Source organism: Euprymna scolopes, chromosome 14, assembly GCF_053919585.1.
Source record: "Euprymna scolopes isolate OS-2025 chromosome 14, ASM5391958v1, whole genome shotgun sequence".
In the NCBI taxonomy this organism is placed as follows: domain Eukaryota; kingdom Metazoa; phylum Mollusca; class Cephalopoda; order Sepiida; family Sepiolidae; genus Euprymna; species Euprymna scolopes.
The window spans coordinates 87,391,011-87,417,297 of NC_136495.1; the positions used below are offsets into that span (position 1 = coordinate 87,391,011).

The window sequence follows — 26,287 nt, forward strand, 5'->3', positions numbered from 1 at the left end:
TTGTGGGGTACTACTAATCATCCCTATTTCAGAACGTGGAATCAACCAGTCCTATGAATAACACTGGTTTCAGAGACTAAATGGAGACATTCATACCATGTTTAATTGCATGCTATGAACACGTTCCTCTCATACCCCTTTAGTGGCTCCTGTATTCTTTATGATAAATACATATTATATTTTATACACTTTACACTACTTGTGGTTTCTTTCATTTGTGACCCCTAGCATAGGTCTACAACAACTGACTGACGAGGACAATTCAAGAACTTCCCAGATCAATCTACAATAATTGCTAACAACTGAATGATAAACATTCGGGCAACGAATTCACTCTAAAAAAACAGCCATTGGAAAACAGCATTTGACGACTATTCAAATTAATTTTTTCCTACACTCGGGGAAATTCAAAACTTCAAAAGTATTTATTTTTCAAAAGTTCAGTGTAGAATGAGAAAAACTACTTGTCTACATTGAGAAAAAAAAATTCGAGCATAAAAATCCACAAATAAAGAACACTTCGAAAAAAGACAACAATTCTTGCCAAAAAAATGATTTTACAAAGACGTCGTCAAAAAGCCTAATCTTGTTAAAAAAAACTACTAAAACGTAAACTACGAGCTGAAACAGAACTCATAAGACAAATTCCGTAGAGAATTATTACTGAATTAACGAGACTAAGTTTTCAGTAAGTACAAAAAAAACTTTGTCGTTCTAAAAAGCATGTCTTGCTAATATGTCTAATGGTTAAAAGGCATTAGCGTTGGAAAAAGGAAAAAAAAAAACTTCTGCAAAAGTAAATGATATATTTTATTTTATTGGCTAAAGTGAGTATTTGCACAAATTAAAAAAGATGTCGGATTTTAATCCGATTAAAATAAACTTTTCACTGGTCGACAGGACTACACGTCAAAAAAGAAAAAAAAACGATTTCGCTAAGCACAACAAATAAAGTTTTAACGAAAAAAGGACATTCTTTTTCACACAGAAATCGAAAAAAGTAGGCAATATTAAATAAATGCTATAAACTCTCTTTCACAGATAAGTAACTTTTTCTTTTTAAAGAAAAAAGAGGGAAAAAAAATGTGTAGGATCAACAAGGAATTGAACCCAGTACCTACACGTTACGAAAATTGAAAAATGACAAACAAAATCTACTGCTTTCAGTATAAATGCAAATGCCAAATTATTTTCTCAGAAAAAATGGCACACGAGGAAATAAATATATGAAAGAAATATTCGTTAAATAACTAGGTACGAATTTTGTAAAGGTTTTTTTTTTCTATAGAAAAAGTAAATCAACGAATTGGGTTGTTTTGTCATATTAAGTAATTCCATACCATCCAAAAAAACAAAAACAAAAAAATCAAAATGGATGAGTTTGCAAAACAAATTTGGAAATGGTGAAATTCCAACAAAGTCAACAATTAGAACTTGAAAAAAGGTTCAGAAAAGAGCAATGGCAATACAGAAACAAAATGAAGATAAACAGTTAAATTTAATAAAATATCTCAAAGAAAAACGAGAAAGAGAAAACAAAAATGAACAAACAAATATTAGAAAAAGCAGTTAGATTTAATGAAATTCTTTGAGGAAAAACAGGAAAGAGAAAGGAAAGGAATGAATATACAAATATTGGAATTGAAAAAATTACATTTAGAGCAACAGAACCAGTCAGATAAAAAAATGGATTTGATAACGCAAGTTTTAGTGAATAAGGACAGCGGAGAAGAAACCAGCATGGCTTTTTCCCAAAATGCGATCTGGTCAGCTATTGATACTTTTCACTATGCTTCTAAGGAAGACCGAACGTTTGAGGCATATTTCAGAAGATTTGAAGACCTTTTTAAAATTGATTGCAGTGCATGGACGGATCAAAAGAAGGTTCGTTTACTGCTACGGAAGTTAGGTACATATGAACATAACAAATTCGTGGACTATATTTTACCAAGAAAAACCAACAAATTGTCGTTTGACGAGGTAGTCAAACTATTGATGGAGTTATACTGTCCAAAAAGAAGTCTTTTTCATAAAAGATGGAAATGCACAAGTCTTACATGTAAGGAGAGTCAGGACTATACGACATTTGCGACAATTTGAAATCGTCACAGTGCTTTAATAAGCACTGTGACGATTTCAAATTGTCGTCATTAACGGCAGACAATTTCAAATGCTTAATATTCACACAAGGTTTGATAGCTACAAAAGACGCCGATATAAGACGTCGTGCTCTAAATAACTTGGAATTAGAACCTGATTTGACGCTCCAGAAACTGGCTGAAGATTGTCAGCGGTTCGTGGCAATGAAGCAAGATTCCCGAAACATATTAAAAAAAATATGCTTCAAAAATAAAGGACACCAGCTCGCCAGCAATTACCAACGAAGAGGCAAAAAGAACACTTCACAAAATTATCACAATAGACAACATCCTAGAACCCCTTATAGCAAATGTGGAGGACCACATGGGTACAATGCATGTCAGTACCAAAGGAAAATAACATGTGACCTATGCAAACGAGCAGGGCACAAGTCCTCATATTGCAGAGCAAAATTAGCAAAAAAAGAGCTATGTAAAAACTGCAAAAATGCACCCTTCACTAATAGAGAACATAAGGAAGTATGTTACGGTGAGAATCAGAAATAAAGTAAAACTGCAGCTCGATTCAGGGTCGGATTTATCAATTATAAATTTTCACACGTGGAAGAGAATAGGAAAGCCCACGATGACAAAGACGAATAAGCAAGATCGGTAACTGGTGAAAAAATAAATTTTGAGGGTGAGGTAGTTATTAATGTGTCACTAAAAAGAACAACAAAAAAACTAAAAGTGTTCGTTCTAAGGAACGCAACAAACTTATTTTGGACCAATTGGATTCAGGAGTTTGAATTATGGGACTTGCCAATGAGTGATTTTTGTCACAAAGTCGAAAACCTAACAACCGAAGCCGACAAACTCAAAAAGGATCTCAAAAATTTTTCTCAAGTGTTTTCTCTGAAAAGTTTGGATGCTGCACAAAAATAAAGGCAAGATTCGAATTGCTGGACGAAGCAAAACAAATCTTCAAAAAGCCACAGAGCGTACTGTTCGCTTCGACGGAAAAAATTGAAAAAGAATTGGAAAGACTAGTTAACACTGGGATTTTAACCACTATTAACTATAGTGAGTGAGCAGCCCCCACCGTATACGTGAAAAAAATATCTAAAGAGATAAGGGTATGCGCGGACTTTTCGACTGGATTGAATGTGGCACTCAAGGACCATCACTACCCACTACCAAACCCAGGAAAAGAGCTATACGATCATCCCAGGGGAATGAAAAGCTCGGGGGGGGGGGGGTACTAATCATCCCTATTTCAGAACTAAGTGGAATCAACCAGTTCTATGAATACCACTGGTTTCACAGACTAAATAGAGACATTCATACCATGTTTAACCGCATGCTACGAACACATTCCTCTCATACCACTTTAGTGGCTCCTGTATTCTTTATGATAAATAACATTATATTTTATACACTTTACACTACTTGTGGTTTCTTTCATTTGTAACCCCTAGCACGGGTCTACAACACCAATGAATATAAAATTTTCACTGATTATTAAGTGAAGAATGAACTTTATAACAGTGTACCTTTTTTTTTTTATTTCATAATCAATATTTTTATATTTTTTGCTTACCTCCCCCCCCCCCTTTATTTGTGGTTACAAATATACTTAAAATAATCATCCGAAACTGAACAACATATATTGTATTGTGTGGATTGTAGGGGGGAAAAAAAAAACAAAAAAAAACTGTGCATTTATCAAATTTTGAGGTTGAACATCCAAATTTTGAATGTGTTTAATTTTTCATCTTTTTGTGTTTTATCGTGTGAAATTCATTGAATATGTTAATTATCTTTCAGATTAGTAAAAAAAATATATATATATATATATATATATATATATATATATATATATTCATTACTTTTATGAAAAACACTTTTAAATCTTTGAAAAATAAATTAAAAAATTTTTAGTGAGCCCAATATTGCTAATATACCATTAAATAGGAAATGCTTTGAGGAATTGATACAAAAAAGAAAAATATTGATAAATAACTGCATTTTGCTAAAAATATAATTTCTTTCAGCAATATGAGTAAAAAAAAATGAATTTTATTTATTACTAAAATTCTGCTCAATAATTTTTCATAATTTGTATTGTACACAAATAGTTTTCTTGTTATTTTTGAATTGCCATATTTTAGTTGTGCTTTAATTGAAACAAACACTGCATGTCCTTTTCTTGCAAGAAGTTTCATAATTCTTTACAAAAGAATGTCAACATCAAGAGAGTAAGGTTTCATATGTGATTGAGCATTATGCAGTTAGTTTTAGAAATTCCTGATGGTAATGAGAACCTAGCATCAATAATAAATGATTGAACAAAATCCATATGAAAGAAATGACTGAAGCATCAAATGTCAAAACATTTGAAACAAAGTGGTCAGATAAAAAAAGCCTGAAAAATGGATCAAATGTTGGTTTATGAAATCAGTTATTAGTTTACAGCCTAAATCAGTTAAAACTAGCCTAAAATAAATAAAGATAGGTTCAAGATACTTGTCTGTTCTACACAGTTTAATAAATTTTCATTGCATGATCAACATCAAAATAAGTTTAAAAAGAAAATCTATAAAAGCTTATTTCAGATGCGAGTTAAACATACCTCTTCAAAGTTTTCATCAACAGGTTTATATGCTAATAATGTGATGGAACGCATCAAATCTCCAACCAAAATAAAGTCTCCTTTCGTCTTGAGGTAAAGTGCAATTATATTATTGAAATGACTACATTCAAGACGTAATTCTTTTTCGGCAGTCCATTCAAACAAACGTACCTGCAAATGAGAAAAGATTTACTGATTTTAAAAAATTATCATTAAGTAAGGAGTAAAAAATTAATTAAGGAGTAAAGGATTAATTAATCACTTTATTAGGAGTAAAGGATTGTAATATTAGCTATATTCAGTTTACTTTATATATAAAAAGGATAAAAAAGAGGCGGCAGCCCTTTGTGAAAATTTGTATACCTCCAATTCTGGTGAACTTTTTAACAAAATGTATTAGACATCAATTAATACATATTCCCAAATTTCAGATTATTTTAGAGGGTTTTTAAGGAACATAATATGGGCACAACTTCCTATTTGAAAATGCAAATATAAGATTTGTTTTAAACTTGATTCAATTAGACACCAATTAACCAAGCTCCCTGAATTAAAATTTCTTGTGAAGATCCTTTAAACATAAGCCTTAATGTTCAAACATTTTCTAAAATGAAAATCATATAATGAATTTTAATTATAATAAAATAAGTATTTGAGATAATTTAGTCGCATTATATGTTGATTTTAATCTTTGTAAGGTCATATAGAAAAGTGGTGCAAAATTATTTTATCTAAGGAATTCCTTTTATCTGGCATAGGTATTCTAATTTTTGATAAAAATTCCCATCTAAATTCCCGTTTCTAAACATGACTATGGCAGTTCTGCATATCTCATGTCTTGTTTTTTAATTAAAAGTTTCAATAAAAATTCTGTATATCTCAATTTTTTTTTTAATTAAAAAGTTCCAATAAAAATTGTGTATATCTCACATTTTTTTTTAATTAAAAAGTTCCAATAAAAATTCTGTATATCTCACATTTTTTTTTTAATTAAAAGTTCCAATAAAAATTCTGTATATCTCACATTTTTTTTTAATTAAAAAGTTCCAATAAAAATTCTGTATATCTCACATTTTTTTTAATTAAAAAGTTCCAATAAAAATTCTGTATATCTCACATTTTTTTTAATTAAAAAGTTCCAATAAAAATTCTGTATATCTCACATTTTTTTTAATTAAAAAGTTCCAATAAAAATTCTGTATATCTCACATTTTTTTTAATTAAAAGTTCCAATAAAAATTCTGTATATCTCACATTTTTTTTAATTAAAAAGTTCCAATAAAAATTCTGTATATCTCACATTTTTTTAATTAAAAAGTTCCAATAAAAATTCTGTATATCTCACATTTTTTTTAATTAAAAAGTTCCAATAAAAATTCTGTATATCTCACATTTTTTTTAATTAAAAGTTCCAATAAAAATTCTGTATATCTCACATTTTTTTTAATTAAAAAGTTCCAATAAAAATTCTGTATATCTCATTTTTTTTTAATTAAAAAGTTCCAATAAAAATTCTGTATATCTCACATTTTTTTTAATTAAAAGTTCAAATAAAAATTCTGTATATCTCACATTTTTTTTAATTAAAAAGTTCCAATAAAAATTCTGTATATCTCACATTTTTTTTTAATTAAAAAGTTCCATTAAAAATTTTGTATATCTCACATTTTTTTTAATTAAAAGTTCCAATAAAAATTGTGTATTTCACATTTACTTTTTTAATTAAAAAGTTCAAGTAAAAGTGGCTTGGAAAGAATCTCAAAGCTAAAATGCAAGGATTGGTGTTGGAGTTGGGCGAATTAAATTGTACTTACTGTGCTGTTAATGCTTGCTAATAATTTGCCATTAAATTCAACCAAACTATATGCTGCTCCTTTTATTTCTTTTTCTGCTACAACAGTAAGCTTACCTGGAAAAGAAATAAGTTAGTTTTTCAAGCTTTGTCCTAAATAAAGAAAATAATGAGAGGCATTCCAAAAGTACTGCCCTCTTTTTTATTCCATCTAAATAGATTGTAAATTGCATTGTTATGACTGAACTTATGCATTCATAACCTGAAAGTTTCATCTCTACATTGCAGATATTGACGATGTGAGACTCAGAAAGCAACTTTTATCATGTATGTGCATCAGAAGCATAAATATGTCATTGAACACTACTTATTTTTCGAACAGAATAAACATTTACAACACCAAAAGTTTAATGAAAAAGAGTAAAAGAGTAAATTATCTTGCCTTCGGTAAGTGCATTGAAAATGGTGGTAACTATGTAGAAAAATAAATTCTGGAGGCCACTATTTAATGGTACCATTCTTGTTTTCATAGCTCTTCAACTTTTTGAATAAAAAAGAACCTTTACTTTTGGAACAACCTTTGTAAAAAAAAAAAAAAAACACTTTTTCCATTTTTTGGAAAAAGTGTTTTTTTTTTTACAAAGCAAAAACATTTTGTTAGTTTTCTTCAAAATAGAGAGAGGGACATTTTTAGGAAACATTTTTAAGGCAGGAGCCAACAATCCCCAGCTTTGATATATCACACCATTTTTTCTTTACATCGAATAAATTCAAATCAAGCATTATTGAAAAGAGCATAAAAAACAAAGAAATATTATCTTCAGTTTGTTTTTTGGTCCATTAAAACTGGAGTTATGACCATTCAAAGTATCAAAAAATGCATGGTTACATCTATTCAAATGCATATAAGTTTGTGACTGAAAATGATAGGAAATTTGCACAATTCACAGACTAATCCATCTTTAAAAAGTTGTATCTTCAGATCTTTTTAAGATATTATGATGAAATTTTGAACATATTATCATAACTAAAGATTCAGATGGCTGTATTCACGACCATCTCACTTGGTAACGACCATCTCACTTGGTAACTAACATATTTCAGTTTTATTTTAACGGTTTTAAGTAGAAACATCATAAAATCAGTTAAGAAAAATGGTAGATAAGGCTTCATCATCATATGAAGTATTATTCTGATGGACCTTATCATTTGTCATTATCACAACATGAAAAATCCAACATGGCGACCATGACAGGATTCAGAGAAATCATTAACAAAATATGGTTTGTAGCATATCAAATGAAAGGAAATTTTCTACAGATTACAATTATGTTTTTAAGTATATTATAGTAATTAGCATAATTAAGTTTCATTTTAACGGTTCATTTTTTCTTGCTCTCATGTAACGCTTAATACTACTTGTTTTTTAACAGAATATTTACAACACAAAAAGTTTACCGAAGTAGGTAGAAGAGTAAATTATCTTGCCTTTGGTAACATTTGTTATATATTTGTTTGTTTGTTTTTTACCACTTTTTCGTATGGATTTAAAATAAAAACAAAAAAAACAATAACTGTTATCATAGGCAAGATAAGTTATTCTTTTACTTAACTGGAAAAGTGGTTTGTATGTTTTAACTCATTTAAAGGCGTTTTTTACTTTAATAAAAAAGTGGTGTTGAGTGAAGCCACTTGAATTAAAGTTTAACAAAAAACAAAATTACAGAATAGTTACACAATATCCTCCACTCCGTGTTAATAGGTTTCTAAATAATAATGGTAATATAGCCATAATATTTTATTAAATTGTTAGGTGAAAGTGCAGAATAGTTACAAAATACCTTATCTTCATGCTAAGAATAGGTCTGTAAATAAAGTGTTTCAGAAGTTTGGGGGATCTATTTTAGAGTCACAGTAAAAATATACCAAAATTCAGGAAATCAACCAATTTTAATGAAATTTTCTTAAATAACAGTGACAGAATATGATATGTGTATAAAAATGATGTTTTTGGACATAAATTATTTTTTGTATTAAACATTGCTATCCTGTTTAAACATGTTTTTCATTTAGTTTTATACAAATAAACTTTCTTTTATTTAATTTTTTGTTTGAATTGAATATATTTTGGAAAATTTTTATTCTGATGCTAAAATAGAATATTATCAAAAATATTCTTTTTCTTTTATAAAAGTAATGTTTTCTAAATAATTAAAAATAAATGTATACCTCATTGCTGTAAGCCACTTTGTAAACAAACGTTTTATAAATTTACATGAAGGCACTGCACATCGCTCGTGAGGTATGATACTCAAAAAACAATCAAATATTGGTGCTCACCGTCATTTTTATGAATGCGCATGTAAAAAGTTCTTAACCAATTTTTTTCAAATTTTATAACAAAAAGAAATATATATATTAGCTATTATATACTGTTTGAACGAATTTTATATCTTTATTTTTATACTGGAAAGCCTTAACTTCAAGATGTTCTAACTTTTGACTAGAAAGTCGCCCGTTTTGTTTAAATTCCATGATAAAAGGCAATTCTTTTCTTATTGTTTTAAAAATATGAAATGTCATTGACTAAGAGAACTGAACAGACCTAAAACGCATGCAACCGACACGCCGTGGCAACATATTTCTTGTTAATAAGCAGAATTAAATGGCGATATTTTGGAACATACAAATCATAACAAAAATATTAAAATACCATTTTAAAGAAAATTTTATTTTGAATCCAGTCATAAGTTTTATATTGATTGACAGAGGTGAAATCTAATTGCTGATTCAAAAACTATGACTGTCAGATCAAATAGCAGAATGTGACTTGTCCAGCACAAAACAGTATGCCATTTGGTATTACTACTTTATGCAATATTTGGCTGCCAATTTAACTCTGGGATATTAAATATGCAATTAATATCAAGTACAAATTCACACCAACGAGCTTCCTAAACATTAGCTCTAAATTTGTTTTGCAAATCTTTCATGTACAAATGTATTTGCAATTGAAAAGAGTTGAATTATACATGAGACATCAAAGTCGGTGGCTGAATATCAGATGATTCCTTGGTAGAATTTAATAATGAAAAAAATATATATATCTCCCTCTCTTATTGAAATAGCAGAGAGTATCTGTTTAATTATACGTTTTTCATTTTTCTTATTTGTGCGAAAAATCAAAATTTAAAAATCATCTATATTTCAACAAACGGTTTTAATTCTCTTGCATGAATGCAGCACATTGACACATGATTAGATAGATCTGCAATGTGAAATCTGACCAAAGCTTATACTAAGGATGAATCAGTTACACTGGTTTGCTTATGTGGAGCATTCATTTTTTTTTGGATAAACCACTGTAGAAGTATGGATGTCTTGAAATGCCAGGCAAATTGGCAGGCTCAGAAAAACTTGGAAGCAAGCAATTAGACAAGACAGCACAGAGTAGAACCTAGAGACAGTTGACTAGCTCAACCATGAGCTTGCATATATCAGAAAATGTCTGATCCCTGAACTTTAAAAGAATAGGAGTTTTACAGACATGGGAGAATATGTAGTCTACGTCTTTTTAATAGATGTCGCTTTAATGTACTAAATAAGTCTCAACTAAAAATGTCAACAGGACAAATTATTCTACCATAACATCTCACTTAAATATTGCTCTGATTTCTCAATTGATTGGGACATCTGCAAATCCACAAAATGAAGTATGAATTCAAAAACTCAAGCTGAACATCACATAAGAGATAGAGACTTTATGATTTGGTTTGCTTGTGAAGCTGCATCTTTGTGCATTTGCTGGTCATTGTTTTTGTCTGAATCCAGTGTTTTTACCTTCCAAACTTGTTTTATTTTTATTTTAAGGTTACAATGACATCCAGCTTCTCTATTGAATGATTTGCAAATCAGGAAAAATCTATCTATTAACTGAACACAAACAATCCACCAGCTTATAACCTCTTTGTTTTTGAGACCCATAGAAACCCAACTATTTCCCCAGTCTGCTGAAATATATTATTTGGACCACACCATGAGACTACTTAAGGTTTATCAATGGTTAATCTATGGACATAAAAACTGATCATGTGGGCCACCATCTGATATGGAACATAATTTTTGCAAAATCTTAAGTGGCTCATCACAGCATAGAATTTCATATGAAAGAACCAGCCAATTTCTTGGATGGTATAACTAATATTTTCTCCATCACAGACTTGTTGTCTGTAGCACGTGTATTGACGCACTTCACATCTAGCATTGGGTGCATTTACTTTAATACAGTTTATTTGATAATATATGAAACTAAAAATTACAATCTATTTGTATTTCACATGTTTTTATGTTGATATAATTTCTTTATATTTGCTTTCTATAATTTGTATCATGTGTAACATTGAGAATAATCACTTACCATCCAAGTAATGGAATAGAATGATTCGTCCCTGTTTAGGTTCCGCTTCTTCTGCATTCACCATAGCTGTACCAACAATATAATAGGTATTGGAATCATCTCCAAGCTTAGCTGAGATCAAACTTGAAGCAAATTCATTTGCCATCAGTTGGTGAGCATGATGTACTGAATGGACACAATTTTTTGAAGGAAAGAAAAAAAAATACAAATGAAACAGAACTGCTACATTTGATAGCATTAAAAAATTATCTACACACACGAGAACTTAAAACAATTAACTAGTGTAATATCTACACATTATTATTACAATTACTTGTTTGCATCTAGTAGAACATTTCCCTTTCTAAATTTGATATCAATAATCTTTAATTCTTTTTTATACGATAGACAACTTACCTGAATTCACCTTGTTCTAGACTCAGATGAAGTAGAAAAGAAAAGAGAGGGGTAGGTGAGTCTTACTTATACCTTGAACTGTTATTTTCGTCTACTCAATCATCCACTTTTCAGGGATTTCTACTTTCTTCATCAGCCATCATCATCTATCTTTGGCTGATCAATGCAATCTATGCAAGGATCCCCATCATCCATCTTTTACATGTCTCTGATTTCCAAGATTCCATATTATTGACACACTTTTTTTTTTGGGGGGGGGGGGCTTACTAACAGTTACCTCTGCTATTCTACTACTGTACAAGCCATTTGTTTTTGCCATAATCAAACAAATGTACCTTCTCACATTCAAAATGTCTCTAAAACTTCATCAAGACAGTTTGTTAACTGCACCAAATTCATTTTTCTCATTTTGTAGCTACTCCTACCGCTTTTTACATAAACGTTACCAACTGTTGTGCTGACAGCACTATAAATATTGCTGTGATACAAACTCCTCTGTATCCACTTTGGAGCAAGTAATGCTACAAAAAATACAGCTTCAAATCATGGAAACAGCCCCCTCCTGCAGTCATGGTCTTGATAGGTTGGTTGTCATTTGGAATAGGATTCCACAATGCTATTCTCACTTAGCAATCTTAAAATAACATTACAGTCAAGCATGTTTTATGCAGACACATTTATTGAAAACCCAATGTTGTTAAATGATTTCTTCTAAAAAAAAAAAAAAAAACTAAATTCATTTAGTACATTTTGAACAGTTGTTCTCACCTTGATCTTTCAGATCATTAAACACTTACCCAGTTCTTCCTCCCTGCTCATTTTGTGCACACCTGGTGTTAACAAAATAGGACCTTGCCTTCTGCACTGCGTACCTGGTGATACTCTCATTTTTCAAATAAGGAACAAACTATAATACACCAATGATACAGATGTTTATCCTCCCCCTCCCACTTTGCTACCCAGTTTTACTTTCATTTACATCAATACCCGACCAATTCTAATCCAAACTCATCTGGAAACTCCATTTCTGCAACACCCTTTCTTCAGATCCTCTTTATACCATATCTCAATCTTTTTTATACCTCATTACAGTTACAAGTAAACACTCTTCAAAATTGCATCCAATTCTGATATATTACTATGAATACCTTTCGACTATATCACATCCTCCAATCTAATGCCATTCACTCCCCCAATTATTTGCATCACACCAGTTGTTTCTTGACCGACCATTCTCAAAATTAACATCTTCAGCTCTCCTCTTCAGTCCTAAACCATTTCAATATTGGGTAATGTCTCACCAATTCTCACAGATAGAAAACATTTCTCATTTCATATCTATTTTCACCTCAGAAACCCATCTGATCTCTTGGAACAATTAGCCACCCTCTTTTTAATACTTCACCCCCAAATCTTCCAAGAATTCTCAGTTTCTCAATCAGTTCAAACCTATCAACCTCTAACACACCAACATCTCTACATAAATAGTTTATAGGTTACTAATAATATTATTATAATAATAATATTATCCCTTATCAACCAAATGAAGATTGTTCTAGACTGCATTAGAAATTACAGAATTATACCACAGAATATTGCAATGTGATCTCAACTCATCACTGTATTTCTTATAATTCTTAATTAATACCTATACATTGGTAAAACTACACACTTGTTGGCACCTTTGTCTACTACCTCTCCATCTATATAGGAATTCCATGTGAAATCATCCAGAAATTTATTAGTTTGACCCCCATATCCTCAGATTTTGTTGCAACTTGCACAACAGATGGACATCATAAAAACTAAGAATTCTTGAAATGTTGAGCATGTAACTCCAAGCAGTTAACGATTTAGAGAATTTCTGTTTTGCATAAATCATGTAAGATGTCGTCCGGGCAACATTTTAATAATTACATTTCCTTGAATATTATCAGTTTGGAACATGATAGAACTGAAAATTCATTCAGGTAAGCTTTTTTTGATCCAAAGAATCAAAAAATAGCATCAGATTTGCTCAGAAATGAAGCCTTTTATGTGATTTAACAGATTTTGACATTTTTTATCAGATTCTGGCATCTGATATATCGTTTTTGTATTTGACAGCTGTATTCATCATTTTCATACATGTGTACTACTAGTTCTATTGTCGGGGAAAAGGCCCTCTCCCTTTTTTAAGGACAGTCTGAAAGAATTCCACAGTTCGAACAACATACTGACACCATGAAGAATTTGGAACAATATTCACAAGCCCACAAATCAAGAGCAAGTGTTATGATTTGGATTTGATCAAGAGACAAAACTTTCAATTTTTCGTTTGTCCATTTATGCAATCGATCCAATTTTAAAGTTTTCTCTTATTTCTTTTTAATATGCATCTATTCTGTCATTATCAATTCTTCAACGTCGACTTTGTATACAATCGAGAAGTCTACTTAGAATGTTCCAATCACTTGTCCTGATTTTTTTTGGCATTAGGAACACAAGTATGAAAAGCAACACTGTAAAACAACAGGAGAAACAGCCATGGATCTCAGGCTGATATTCAATTTGTGTGTGTGTGTGTGGAGGTTCAAAAGTTTGCAGGTGCAGTCTATGTTAATCTTTTTTGCATCATTGATTAAGGTCTCATATTTCTTCACATACTGACGATAAAGAATGTGTCCTGGTATCACCTCCAGCTCTTTTGCCATCACAAAGGATACCGGTTGTTGGCCTTTGACTCTACTTTTATTGACAACAATCTACAACAACACTTTGAGATCTTTGCTCTGCACATTTCCAGAATACTGTTGGTGATGAAAGCAGAGTGTTGATAAATCGCCTTCGTGTTTCTTTGAGTCCAACTGCCCACAACAGTTCAGAGAACTTCCATATCATTTCTAGCAGAGAGGTAAAAGTTAACATCAATTTTGAAAACCATTAAAAGTTTTCACTTTTTGGACATCTCCCCCCAGGTTTACCAAGGCAAAGTAATGGGTAAAATTCCACCATAAAAAAAAACAAAGAAATATATATTTTACTTTTAATTTAATTAATGATGTTTGTTAGTATTTATCAACAAACTTTAGTTTCACTATTAATTTAAAATGATAATCATTTTATCATTAATTACAAGCAATGGAAAATTAAGTTAAAAAAAAATAAAGAATGCTTTTTGGAATTGGAAATTAAATTCAATCTTTTCACGATTCTGATACACTGTTTTTTCTGATTCCAAATAAGCATCTCAACACTAGTCTAGACATTGACTGAACAACATGATATGTATGGGACATGCCAGGTATATTAACACTTCTAGTAAAGGGGTCTATCCAACCATAAAAATTTCATCAACCCTGGTTGAGCCATTAAAGCAAAAACTATGTGCTGCCTAATGCAATAAACAAATTGCACAAACTCATACTATATATAGATAGCGGTTTTCATTTAAAATTATTTTAGGGTTTGTTGCAGTCCATTATTCTGCACTATTTTAGCTCTGTTGCATATGAGACATACTGACAAAATTAACCACAAAATAATGCAGGCATAAAAAGAAAAGAAAGACAACATATTGAAAAAATATATGATCAAGATTTAAGCAGCTACTATGGTTCAGTAGCCAAAATTAGCATACTAATTGGAATACAGAGTAATTCTATATAATTCTGATTACATTGGACCAAAGTGCTGTTGTTTCCTATGAAACATTTTGATGATGTTCCACTCAGTCATTTTACAATTTGATGTTAAGAGCCTAAAACTTATGCAATTACTAAATAAATACCAACATGGCTAACTTCATCTATGTTATAAGTCATAAGTAAAACTATTCAAAATTTATTCTTAAAATTCATGATAATGTAGATAACGTTGTCATATACTAGTTTTTTGTTGTGAAGTCCACTTTTATTGTAAATATCTGATCACTGTGAAATTGTTTTACCTGTTACTATTTAACTTTTACTTTCTAAAACTTATTTCAATATGAATTTTATATAATTTAGATGGTCTCCCCAACTTCATCTTGCATATCCAAATAGGGAATTTCTACTTCCTGAAACCTTTAACTTTGAATAGACACTGAGTGAATAAAAAATTTTTACCATTTGTAGTCCACAGGTATTTCATGGTATCTCAATACCCCCCCCCCCCCCCAAAAAAAACAGTACTCTTTCAACCACATTATTTTTTCCCTATATTGGGGCACAGGTAAAAAAATTTTAAAATTTCATAAAATCATATAGGAGGCTTCACTTTTCAGAAAATCTGGTGCCATTTTTAGATTCCTAAGATCAAAAAACTCATGTTCCAAGCTGAAATATTAAATAAAATGTAATTATTAAAATGTCGCTCTGGCAACATCTCTGGTAATTTATGCAAAACAGAAAATGCTCTAAATTGGCAACCACCTGGAGTTACATGCTCAAATTTTCACAATTTTTTAGTTTTTATAATGCCCATCTGTTTTGTAAGAACAAAATCTGAAGACGTGTCATGCTCTGGAATTTATACACACATGCACATAAAACCCACTGCTGTACTCTTGCCCTTATTATTTTGACATTTTTTTTTAAGTCTTATGCACATTTACTATTAGTTTATCATTCAAAGGAGCAATAAACATAATGGTAATTGAATAAAAAAGATTGATTTATTACAGTAAGCCATGACATTTTAATAATTGGAATATGCAACTTGTCTTTTTGGTTAAAACTGAAAATATGAATCTTTAATTGAAACAATTATGATAAGAATGCATTAGAATAGTTTAATGGCCAATGGTAAAAAAAAAAAAAAAAAAAAAAATGGAGTCATGTGCCCCTCACCAATTTCCCAACATGGAGGTGTGTGTGTGTATGTTGCAGTCATTATTTACTGAAACAAAGTCTTCTACCTTTCCTTACCCATATTGTGAATTGTTTTAAACAAATCAAGCAGATAAAATAAAATAGAATGTAAAGTTTTAGTGGTTTGAGAAAAAAAAAGCCTTTTCTATATTCAAAGAAAAATTGGATGTAATTTACTTGTACAGCATAGGATGAAAAAAATGATGTTGGAGTACATGTCATGGTTTTAAACCAGACTAAATGAAACCAGCAAAAAATTTACCTTCAAAAGTATGTTGATCAATAACAAGCAAGGAATGCACTTCCAGTTGGTCTCCATACATATAATCACCCACAGAACTTGTGCTACCAGTCATTTGTTTGGTGTTAGTACTGCAAGAAGTGCTGGCAGCATGGACGCTGGCACTTATCCGTGATGGTCGAGTACCATTGGCATCTTGGATGTCCATTCTCATAGAAATTACACCAAAAGTCTGGGAAGCTTCTTGATAGGCAATGCGTCTATATGAGGGGAAAAAAGTAAGTTATTTGGAGCAAAAGTGTAAAAAAAATAAACAAAAAAATCACTTAATCAGCTTGAATTTTGATCTTGAAATGCCATAGGAAATCAGTTTTCATGTATTTTATGTATTTGTGCATAATAAACTCATTTTACATATAAATTAACCTTTGAATTTGTAGGTAAATATTTAAAAAAAATAAGACTAAAAACTCTTAATCCTTCAACTATGACATATAAATTATGGACTCAATTATTACTATTAATTGCTGTTATAGCAGCAAACTCTTTTTTCCAAGAAAAATAATCTTTGGGGTTCATCCCATTTAAAATGGCGTTTAATCACTTGGTACGTGGTCCCCTATTGTTGATGAAAGAAGAACGGTTACAGAAACAATCCACTCATGAACCAATGTTGGAGTACATGTCATGGTTTTAAACCAGACTAAATGAAACCAGCAAAATGGCTTGTGAAAGACTGCAAACAGCTCGAAACAGAATGAAGAAGCAATACAGATGTGCCATGTCAATATGCTCAAGCCATATTTCAAGAGGGATAAATTAAATACAAGTACATCTGTTTCAGAGACAGAACAAGGGGATGATAGTGAAAAGATCCCAGAGAAAACTGACCATCCCCAAGATTGTCAAACTTGGAATTTTAGCCAACCTTGTACCCATAGTCTCTCGTTTGACCAGTAGCAAAAGAGAAAATGTAACCCTCTTCATTCGGGACTACTACAGTGACCTCTTTTCTGATGTTCCCAAATAAACAAATATCATTCAACATGATGTGGAGATTGGAAATGTCATCCCCATCAAACAGCACCCATACCGTACACATATAAGACAGAGATAATCCACCATGAAGTTAAATACATGCTTGACCATGACATTACTGAACCTAGCCAAAGTAGCTAGTCATCCCCTTGCGTATTAGTTGAAAAACCCGATGGATCTGTTCACTCTTGTACGGACTACTGCAGAGTAAATGTTGTCACAAAAGCTGACTCATCCCATACCAAGGATGGACGATTGCATAGATGAAATTGGCAAGGCATATCTCCAAGTTAAACCTCCTCAAGGGATGTCGGTGCATACCATTGACTGAACATGGTTTATATCAATAGCTAGTTATGCCTTTTTGGATGAAGAATTCCCAGGCCACCTTCAAGAAGATAAAGTTTATCTGGTGTCAAAAACTAATTTTTTGTTCTCTGTTAGTGGAGGAGAAATCCTTCACGACTGAGACAATTTTTATTTTTGTTCCTTTTCTCCCCATTAAAAAACGGCCCTGGTGTCTAACTCTGTCCAGTGGGGAGGCATTGTAAATAGGAACGATATAGTTATATATAACAATAGCTGGATCAAACATAATGTTCTTGAGTTATATTTAATAGACTCCGACAGGCAAATTTCACCATCCACTTAGCTAAGAGCGACTTCAGAAAGGCTGAAATTACATACCTAGAACATACAGTCGGCTACAGGAAAATATACCCTATTGGGGCAAAAATTCAGGGTATCACTGCCCTTACCAACTTGAAGACTCCAAGGCAATTCCTTGGCATGGCCAGGTATTATCGGAAATTCTGTTGAAAGTTTTGACATACATTAGTCACTGATCCAGTTGCTATCCAAGAAGATAAAGTTCTGGACATCAGCTTGTCAAAAAGCATTTGACCAAATCAAATCAAATCTTTACTGTGTTCCCACATCATTTTGAAAGCTCCTGACTTCTAAAACCCATTCTGTTTGACCATTGATACCAATGATTATGGTCTCAGCTCTGTACTTCTTCAGACAGATTCTGTCGGTATTGAATAACTACTTTTCTAGGAAGTTCAATACTTATTAAAAAGGTTATTCGACTGTTGCTATTCTAGTTTTAAGCTTAAGGCATTTCAACATATATGTATCTTCCTCATGTGTGCCAATACTCATTTACACTGACCATAGCCCACTTACCTTTCTACATACAATGAAAGATAAAAATAGAAGGTTACTAAGCTGGAGTTTGATTTTACAAGAATATGACTTAGATATCCAGTATATTTGAGCAGTTAATAACATTCGTGCAGATACATTATCACATGCATAGTATACCTAAAGAATATAACTAATGTGAGATGATGTCAGACCTTCATAAAAAAAGTGTTGCTGAAAACTATTTTTAATTTGTTTTTAGATGGGGGATGTGACATAGCTTGTTTCTTCAGCAGTAATAAAATAATAATACAAAAGTTGAATAAAATAATAAATAAAATAAAAGCAGCAAAGTTAACACATGATCCTTTAAGAAAAAAAATATAATAAATATAAATTTTTGTACCTTTTCAGTTTAAGACAGAGATAAAGGAAGGAAGAAAAAAAAAAAAAAAAAAACAATAGTGGCAAACCGTTGTTGAGAAGGAAAAGAAAAAAGTGCAATAACCTACATGCATACGTGACAATCAGCTATCGATTACAGGAGAAAGAAGAAAGAAAGAGAGGGGTACAGTTGACAGCAACAGTAAGAGTGGTGAAGAAGTCGGAGATGGAGGCAAGTGGCGGCAAGTCAGTGCGCAACAAAAGAAAAAAAGAAACTGCTAGAAGCGGTTGGCAGACAACAGTGAACTAAAAATGACGATAGAAACAAAGGAACATAAAATAATATGTGCAAATATTCTGCACATTATAGTATCAAGTATTAGTGAATTATGATTTCAAGAAAATTTATTCTATACAACTCAAAGAATGCCCAACCAAATGGGAAAACATTGAAAGATCTTCCTGAGAAAAAAAAACAATTGTAAATCCAACGAAACTTTCCCTCTCTCCCAGGTTCATATTCTATATCATATGTATATATGTTTTCACTCAGCCGTCATATATATATATATATGCCAAACCCCTTGATCAGAATACCTTTTTTCTTTTTTATCTTATCCTCATATCTATTGTAAAAATAAATTTTGTCAATATTTAAATACTTAACCCTTTATGGCCTGGTTGAACTAATTAATTCAGTCATAAATAAATGCTGTTTGTTTATTTTTGTTTAACTGTATATCAATCTTTTTCAAGTTATTTAATGCCAAATCCAGTAGTTTAGAAAAAGGTCTAGGTTCCTATTTACCATGTCTCCCCACAGGACAGAGTTAGACACCAGAGTCGTTTTTTAACGTGGAAAAAAGAAATGTTTTTGAATTCATAGGGTTTAGTTGGGTTGTTTTATAGAGAAAGTATTTTTTTTTTTTTCAAAAGGCCTGTTACTCTCAAAAAGGAAAGTAGGAAAGTATTTGACACAGGCGGTTGTTTTCGAAGATGTTCTTAATATTGTTGAATTTAGGATATCGTTTTCTGGCATTATTAATTATTCATTCCATGAAAATGTGTTTGATGGTGCAAGTTTTTTGACAGAATGGACATTGTAGTTGTTGTTCTTGTTTCAGTATGTACGAGTGTGTGAGTTTTGTATGACCAATATGAATTCTGAATATAACAACCTGTTCTTTTCTTGATATTCTATTTCTATATTTCCATTCGTCCAGAATAAGTTTAATTTGATATAATTTGTTATTTATATTGTTGTTGCCATTTTACATGAAATAGTGGATTGATTTTAGGTTTAAAGTTCGTAAATGGGAAGTTTATTGTTTCAGGGTTCAGGTTTAGAGCTGATTTGGCTGCTAAGTCGGCTTTTTCATTTCCAATATGGCTTGGGAACCAGCGTATAATTATTTCTTTGTGTTTAATGAGTCAATTCTGTTTAGTAGTTTGATGATTAGGTTTTCGAGTTTGTTGTTATTCAGTGATGTTAGTACAAAAAATGAATCTATTTGGAATTTCTTATGTTTATTTTGTTCTAAAATGTTGAGTGATAGGTCGATGGCATATGTTTCACCAGTAAAAATAGAGCTTTCTGTCGGAAGGGCCTTTTTTAGAGTTGTTTCATTCGATACAGCAGCACACGCCACTCTACTGTGGTCTTTGGAGCCATCAGCAAAAATGTGTAAATGGTCAGGATATTTCAGGAGGATATCATAGGCTTTCTCTCACTAGGTATTAGGAGTTTTTGCTTTTGGGAGTTCATTTCATTTTAGTATTACTTTGGGTTTTTTGAGAATCCAAGGTTTCAGTCAGTGCTTTATGGCTTTTCCTTTTGCTTTGAATGATTATATTTAAGATTGAATGTAATTTCATATGCCGGATTACTACAATGTGCTTTTAATTTAGTGTAGTATTGAGCACCCAGTTTGTGACTGCATACATTTCATTAGCCTCTGTATGAAGACTTTCGACTGGGAAAATTCTAAAAAAAATCACTAAATGCTAATCTCAGGCCTCCATGGCAGATTGGATCTAAAGTTTTTAGGTAGGATTTTCTGGTTGATCAGTATATGAAACTGCTGTAGTCTAATTTTGATCTAATTAAAGTTCTATATAACTTCATTAGAGTTTCTTGATCCCCTCTCCCTCACTGTGTGTGCTATTACATGTAGTATTTGCAGTCTTTTATTGCAACTATTTCTTAGATTCTTTAGGTGGGGGATGAATGTCAGTTTTTTATCAAATATTAGTCCCAGAAATGTGCTATCTTCTACAGTGGGGATTACTGTTTTTTCGAGTTTCAGTGTAGGGTCATTGTGAAGTTTTCTCTTGTGAGAGAAATGAATGCATTTGGTTTTTGATTTGAAAAAGCTATATCCATTTTCTGTTGCCCATTTGTCTAATTTATTTAAGCATTGTTGGAGTTTGCATTCAATGGTGTGTATATACTTTGATTTGTAATACACCAAGAAGTCATCTACATTATAAAGATCCTTTAACGCCAGTGTCCAAACATTTCACTATGCTGTTCATTTCAATCTTAAATAGTGTCACAGATAGTGAGTCCTTTTATAAATTTATAGTTTATGTAAGTCTCATTATTCCATATTTTCATGTAGTATCATAGGCTTTCTCTAGGTCGAAAAAGATTGTTGATAGGTCCTCATTCTTGATAAATGCTTCCCTTATAGCCGTTTCCAATCGAACTAGGAGATCAGCTGTGCTTCTTTTATTATGGAATCCACATTGTATGCTAGAAATAAGGTTGTTGGATTCTAAATACCAAACCAATCTGTCATTTCCATTATTTTGCACAAGCAGCGAGTTAATGAGACTGGTCTGTGGTTTTGCAGGTTCGAATTGTCTTTTCCTGGTTTGGAGATTGCTATTATTGCAGTTTGTCTCCATAAGTCTGGAAATTTGCCTTCTGTCCAAAATTTCTTGTAAATTCTTAATAGTAATTTTATTGATTCTGTAGAGAGTTGTCGTAAGGATTCATAATGGAATTCATCTGGTCCTATGGTTGTGTTGTGGGATCTTTTAATTCAGAGTTATTTTTAAGGAAATGTTTAATTGGTGTTGATTGCTGTTTACCTGCAATTTTTCGAATCATCTCCCATATTGCTCTCGGTTCTGTAGAGAAATTTAATTTACTGATATAATTTTTCCAGCATTTTTATTTTTAGCTGCCTTTGTTACTCTATGTGCTTTAGCTCTGTTTAGTTTGTATTCCATCAGGTTTTTAGTTGTGGGCCGCTTCTGAAATTTCTTCAGAGCTGCTTTTTTCAATTTGATGGATTCTCAACATTTATTGTCAAACCAGGGTCTGCTGTGTCTGTTAGATGCCAAGGTTTTAGAAAGACATTCATTTGCAACTTCTAGTAATGTTTCTGTAAAAAATTTTAATATGACATTTGACAATGTGATTACACCTATACCTACATTTTTCTTTGTATAGTGGCTAGTTGGCCTTATTTAGTTTGTATCAATGAAGTTTTTCATCGTTGAATTTTGGGCTTTCTATCAATATTGGCAAATAATCACTGCAATAAGTGTCATCATATACTTCTATTATATAAAAGTGAAAATGTGTGTGTGTGTGTGTGCATTTTCTGTGCATGTCCGCCAAAGGCTTTTATTTTTAGGGGAGGGGGCGCTCGATGGGGTCACTCATTCTTAAAACTTTTTATATGCTCCGTATATTATTATATCTAAGATTCACAAAACAGGTTTGAGTGTACCTTTCATTTCGGCAACTTTTACACGTTATTTTCATGATTTCTTTCACTTGCCATGTGTTTCTTTGGCTTTTCAGTATAAAAAAAGCGAAACTGAAAGAAAGTGATCATTCTCGGCCTGGGATTAGTGTAGTATCTGTTCCGACAGTATACAAAGCTTAATTTTGCAAAAGTCCAAGAGCGATCACCCACTTGCCCACCTTGTGTGTTAAGTTTAAGGGTCTTTTCCTTGTTTATACATATTTGAAAAAATGCTTAGTCATGTCACCAGATGTGACATCAGCTCTCTCTCAAAGCAACTTTTAATACGTACATAAACCACTTTCAAAGAGAGTCTTGATATTATAATCCAGAGTAACATACTAATTTCAAGACAAAAAATTGACATGTCATATTCCAAAAATCACATGGCTGAATTGCTGATTCCAAAAATCAGGTAAATGGATCAAGTGCACACTAGTGGATTAGTTGTAACATTCCAAAAATCATGTAAAGTCACTGGAATGCTGAGATTGATACTACCCTCAGGAATTCATGTTGAAGTAATGGTTGCCTAATCCCTAACCGTGTTAATATTTTTATGTATTAATATCGAAAACATGTACATTTATTTCATGTATATTTTTAACAGAGGGGGGGGGGGGAATATTAAGTCAGTCCCGGAAATGGCAGAAACCGTTTATGAGTTAACATTACTATATTTCACAATATTTTACGAGGGGGGGATATTAAGTCGGTCTCGGAAATTGCAGAAACTGATTACGAGTGAACATTACATGTAGATTTTTAAGAGCGTGGTGGGGTATATTAAGTCAGTACCAGAAATGGCAGAAATCGTTTATGAGTTAACATTACTATATTTCATGTATATTTTTATAGTGGGGTGGGGGACATTAAGTTAGTCCTGGAAATGGCAGAAACCCTTTACAAGTTAACATTACTGTATTTTTAAGAGTGGGTGAGTTAAGGCAGTTCCAGAAATGGCAGAAGCCGTTTACTCGTAAACATTACTATATTTCATGTATATTTTAAGAGTGGGATGGGGAATATAAAGTCAGTCCCGGAAATGGTGAATAAACATTACTATATTTCATGTATATTTTTAACAGTGGGGTGGGGGATATTAAGTCCAGGAAATGGCAGAGACTGTTTACGAGTGAGCATTATTATAAAATGTGAGTTATTTAATTGGTGTGTTTTTAATTTAAATAATTTAATTTTTATGTTTGTAATAGTGTTGGGACGATTCCTAATTTTTATACGATTCCGATTCCGATTCCAGGAAAATATTGATTAACGATTCCGATACCAAGTACGATTCCGATTCCGATTCCTAGGGAATTTATTGTTTTGAAATATACCAGGTAGTTTTATACTTATGGTCGGTAGTTCCCAAATATGTTCCCTAACTTTGGAAGAGATATTTTATGTCTACACCGTCGTGTTTTGGATTAAATAAAATTATTATATAGCAAACTAAACGGAAAAATTAGCAAAATTTATTCTAGAGAAAATTTATTTTACTTAATTGGAATACAGAAAAAAAAAACTCAAAGAAAATAGAATTTATCCTTCAGAGAAAAAACAAATAAAATAGAATTTATATAACAGAACAAAAACAAGAAAATTAGAGAATAAATACACACGATTCATTATTTTGGTCCTCATAATTAACAGATTTAATGAATTCAATAAAAAAAAATATAGCCGAAGAGAAAGAAAATATATACTAATTAAATATAAAAAAGATAAATATTTAATTTAATAATTTATAAATTACTGTACACATAGATTCGAAAAAGTTGTCAAAAAACAAATATATAACAAACAAATATTATCAAAGGCAAGATAAGTTACTTTTCTACCAAACTGGATACATTTTTTTTGTTTTTATTCAATGTAACATGTTTATTCAGCTCAAAAAACATGCAGTGTTTACCGATGTATTGGAAAATTAAAAATGGCGCCCGACACTCTCTTTAACATGGTAAGTTCGGGAAAAGGTGTTATAAATAATAAACTAGACAAAATACTATTAAAAAAAACACCGAATATATATCAAAATATGTCACGGTAACATATATTGAGCGAGTTTCTAGCAGTATTTTGTATAGTTTATTATTTATAACATCTTTTCCCAAACTTACCGTGTTAAAGAGAGTCTCGGGCGCCATTTTGAATTTTCCAATACATCGGTAAACACTGTGTGCTTTTCGAGCTGAATAAACATGTTACATTGAATAAAAACCTGAAAAATATATCCAGTTAGGTAGAAAAATAACTTATCTTGCCTTTGATAACATTTATTTGTTATATATTTGTTTTTTGACAACTTTTTCGAATCTATGTGTACAGTAATACAAACCCGCATTTTCTTTTGAATTTTTTTTTTGGTTGACTGTATTCAATTCACACATGGTTGATGCGGTTCAATATTGCTAAACTATAAGTCCTTAGTAAAATTCTATTTATAAATACTTTTTAAAATGAAATTATTTAATTAATCGTAAATATTATTTAGACATAAAAATTAACTGATTACAAAACCTTTTAAAAATATATATATTAATTTCTTTTTCGTTCGGCAAAGAACTGCGCAAAACACTTAATTTTCAATTTAAAATTCTAGAAAAAAGATTATATTATTCTGCTTTTAATATAATCAAATTCAGGGTTTTATCTTTCTGGAGGAAAAAAAATAATGGATTTTATTTCAATGAAATTAAAAAAAAAAAACTTGACTGAATTGAATTAATTACCCTTAAATTAACGAAGGGGTTATTTAATAACTTTAGGTTTGGAAGAGATAGGTATGGGGTCGATTTTTTTGAAACTTCAAAAGAAACCGACTACTGTCAAAGCTTTGCGAAATAATACAACGTGATCAATTTCATTTTAGAGATATTTCTTTCAAAAGCCTTCTTTTAAAAAAAGAAAAAAAAAAGTATATTGTTCTATTAAACCTTTTACTGTTTAAATAATTTGACTTTGCTCGTTTTATTTTAAGAAAATATAAGTTGAAAAAGCATTTTCATTCAGTATTAGAAGATTTGTCAGTAAAAAAAAACAATCGCCAAAAAGATAAGCGTTTTTTTTATTTTTACTCGCAATGTAGAGCCCTGCATACTTCTTTTCAAGTTAACTCTTTTGTAGTTTTGATTACAATAGATCTGAATGAATGAACCTTGTAAGGGAGGGGCACTAAGCATTGCCCTGTTAATAATGAATTTCTTTGGTTTCTTTTTATTTCTCTCTTGCGGTTAGAAATATCAGGAATTTTTTTTTCTTTTTTTCAACATCAGACTAAAAGAATCGTAATGAAGGAATCGGAAAATTAAGGTATTTTTTAACGATGCGATTCCGATTCCGATACCTCCCAAAATACACGATTCTTACGATTAACGATTCCGATTAATCGTCCCACCACTAGTTTGTAATGAAATAAACAGCCCAGACAATGTATCAACATTTTTATTTTAGTAAGAGGGGGGGGGCGATAATGTAAGTTAAATCATGAAATATGATTGTCGAAATAAGTAACATATCCAAGGATTATGAAAAATGATAAAATGTGAGTTATTTGATTGGTTT

At 31.3% G+C, this 26,287-nt stretch overlaps 1 protein-coding gene across 2 annotated transcripts in view; it reads right to left on the minus strand.

The window, feature by feature from the left end:
* The window catches only part of LOC145293147 (DNA damage-binding protein 1-like), a 273,779-nt gene that overhangs the window by 78,302 nt on the left and 169,190 nt on the right, over positions 1-26,287 (minus strand). For both annotated transcript variants that reach the window (XM_080139570.1, XM_080139572.1), the window contains exons 19-22: positions 16,410-16,648; positions 10,920-11,084; positions 6,525-6,619; positions 4,711-4,881 (exon numbers count right to left, since the gene is read on the minus strand). In XM_080139570.1, the coding sequence (XP_079995696.1) occupies positions 4,711-4,881; positions 6,525-6,619; positions 10,920-11,084; positions 16,410-16,648 (670 nt within the window). The remainder of the gene's footprint in view (positions 1-4,710; positions 4,882-6,524; positions 6,620-10,919; positions 11,085-16,409; positions 16,649-26,287) is intronic.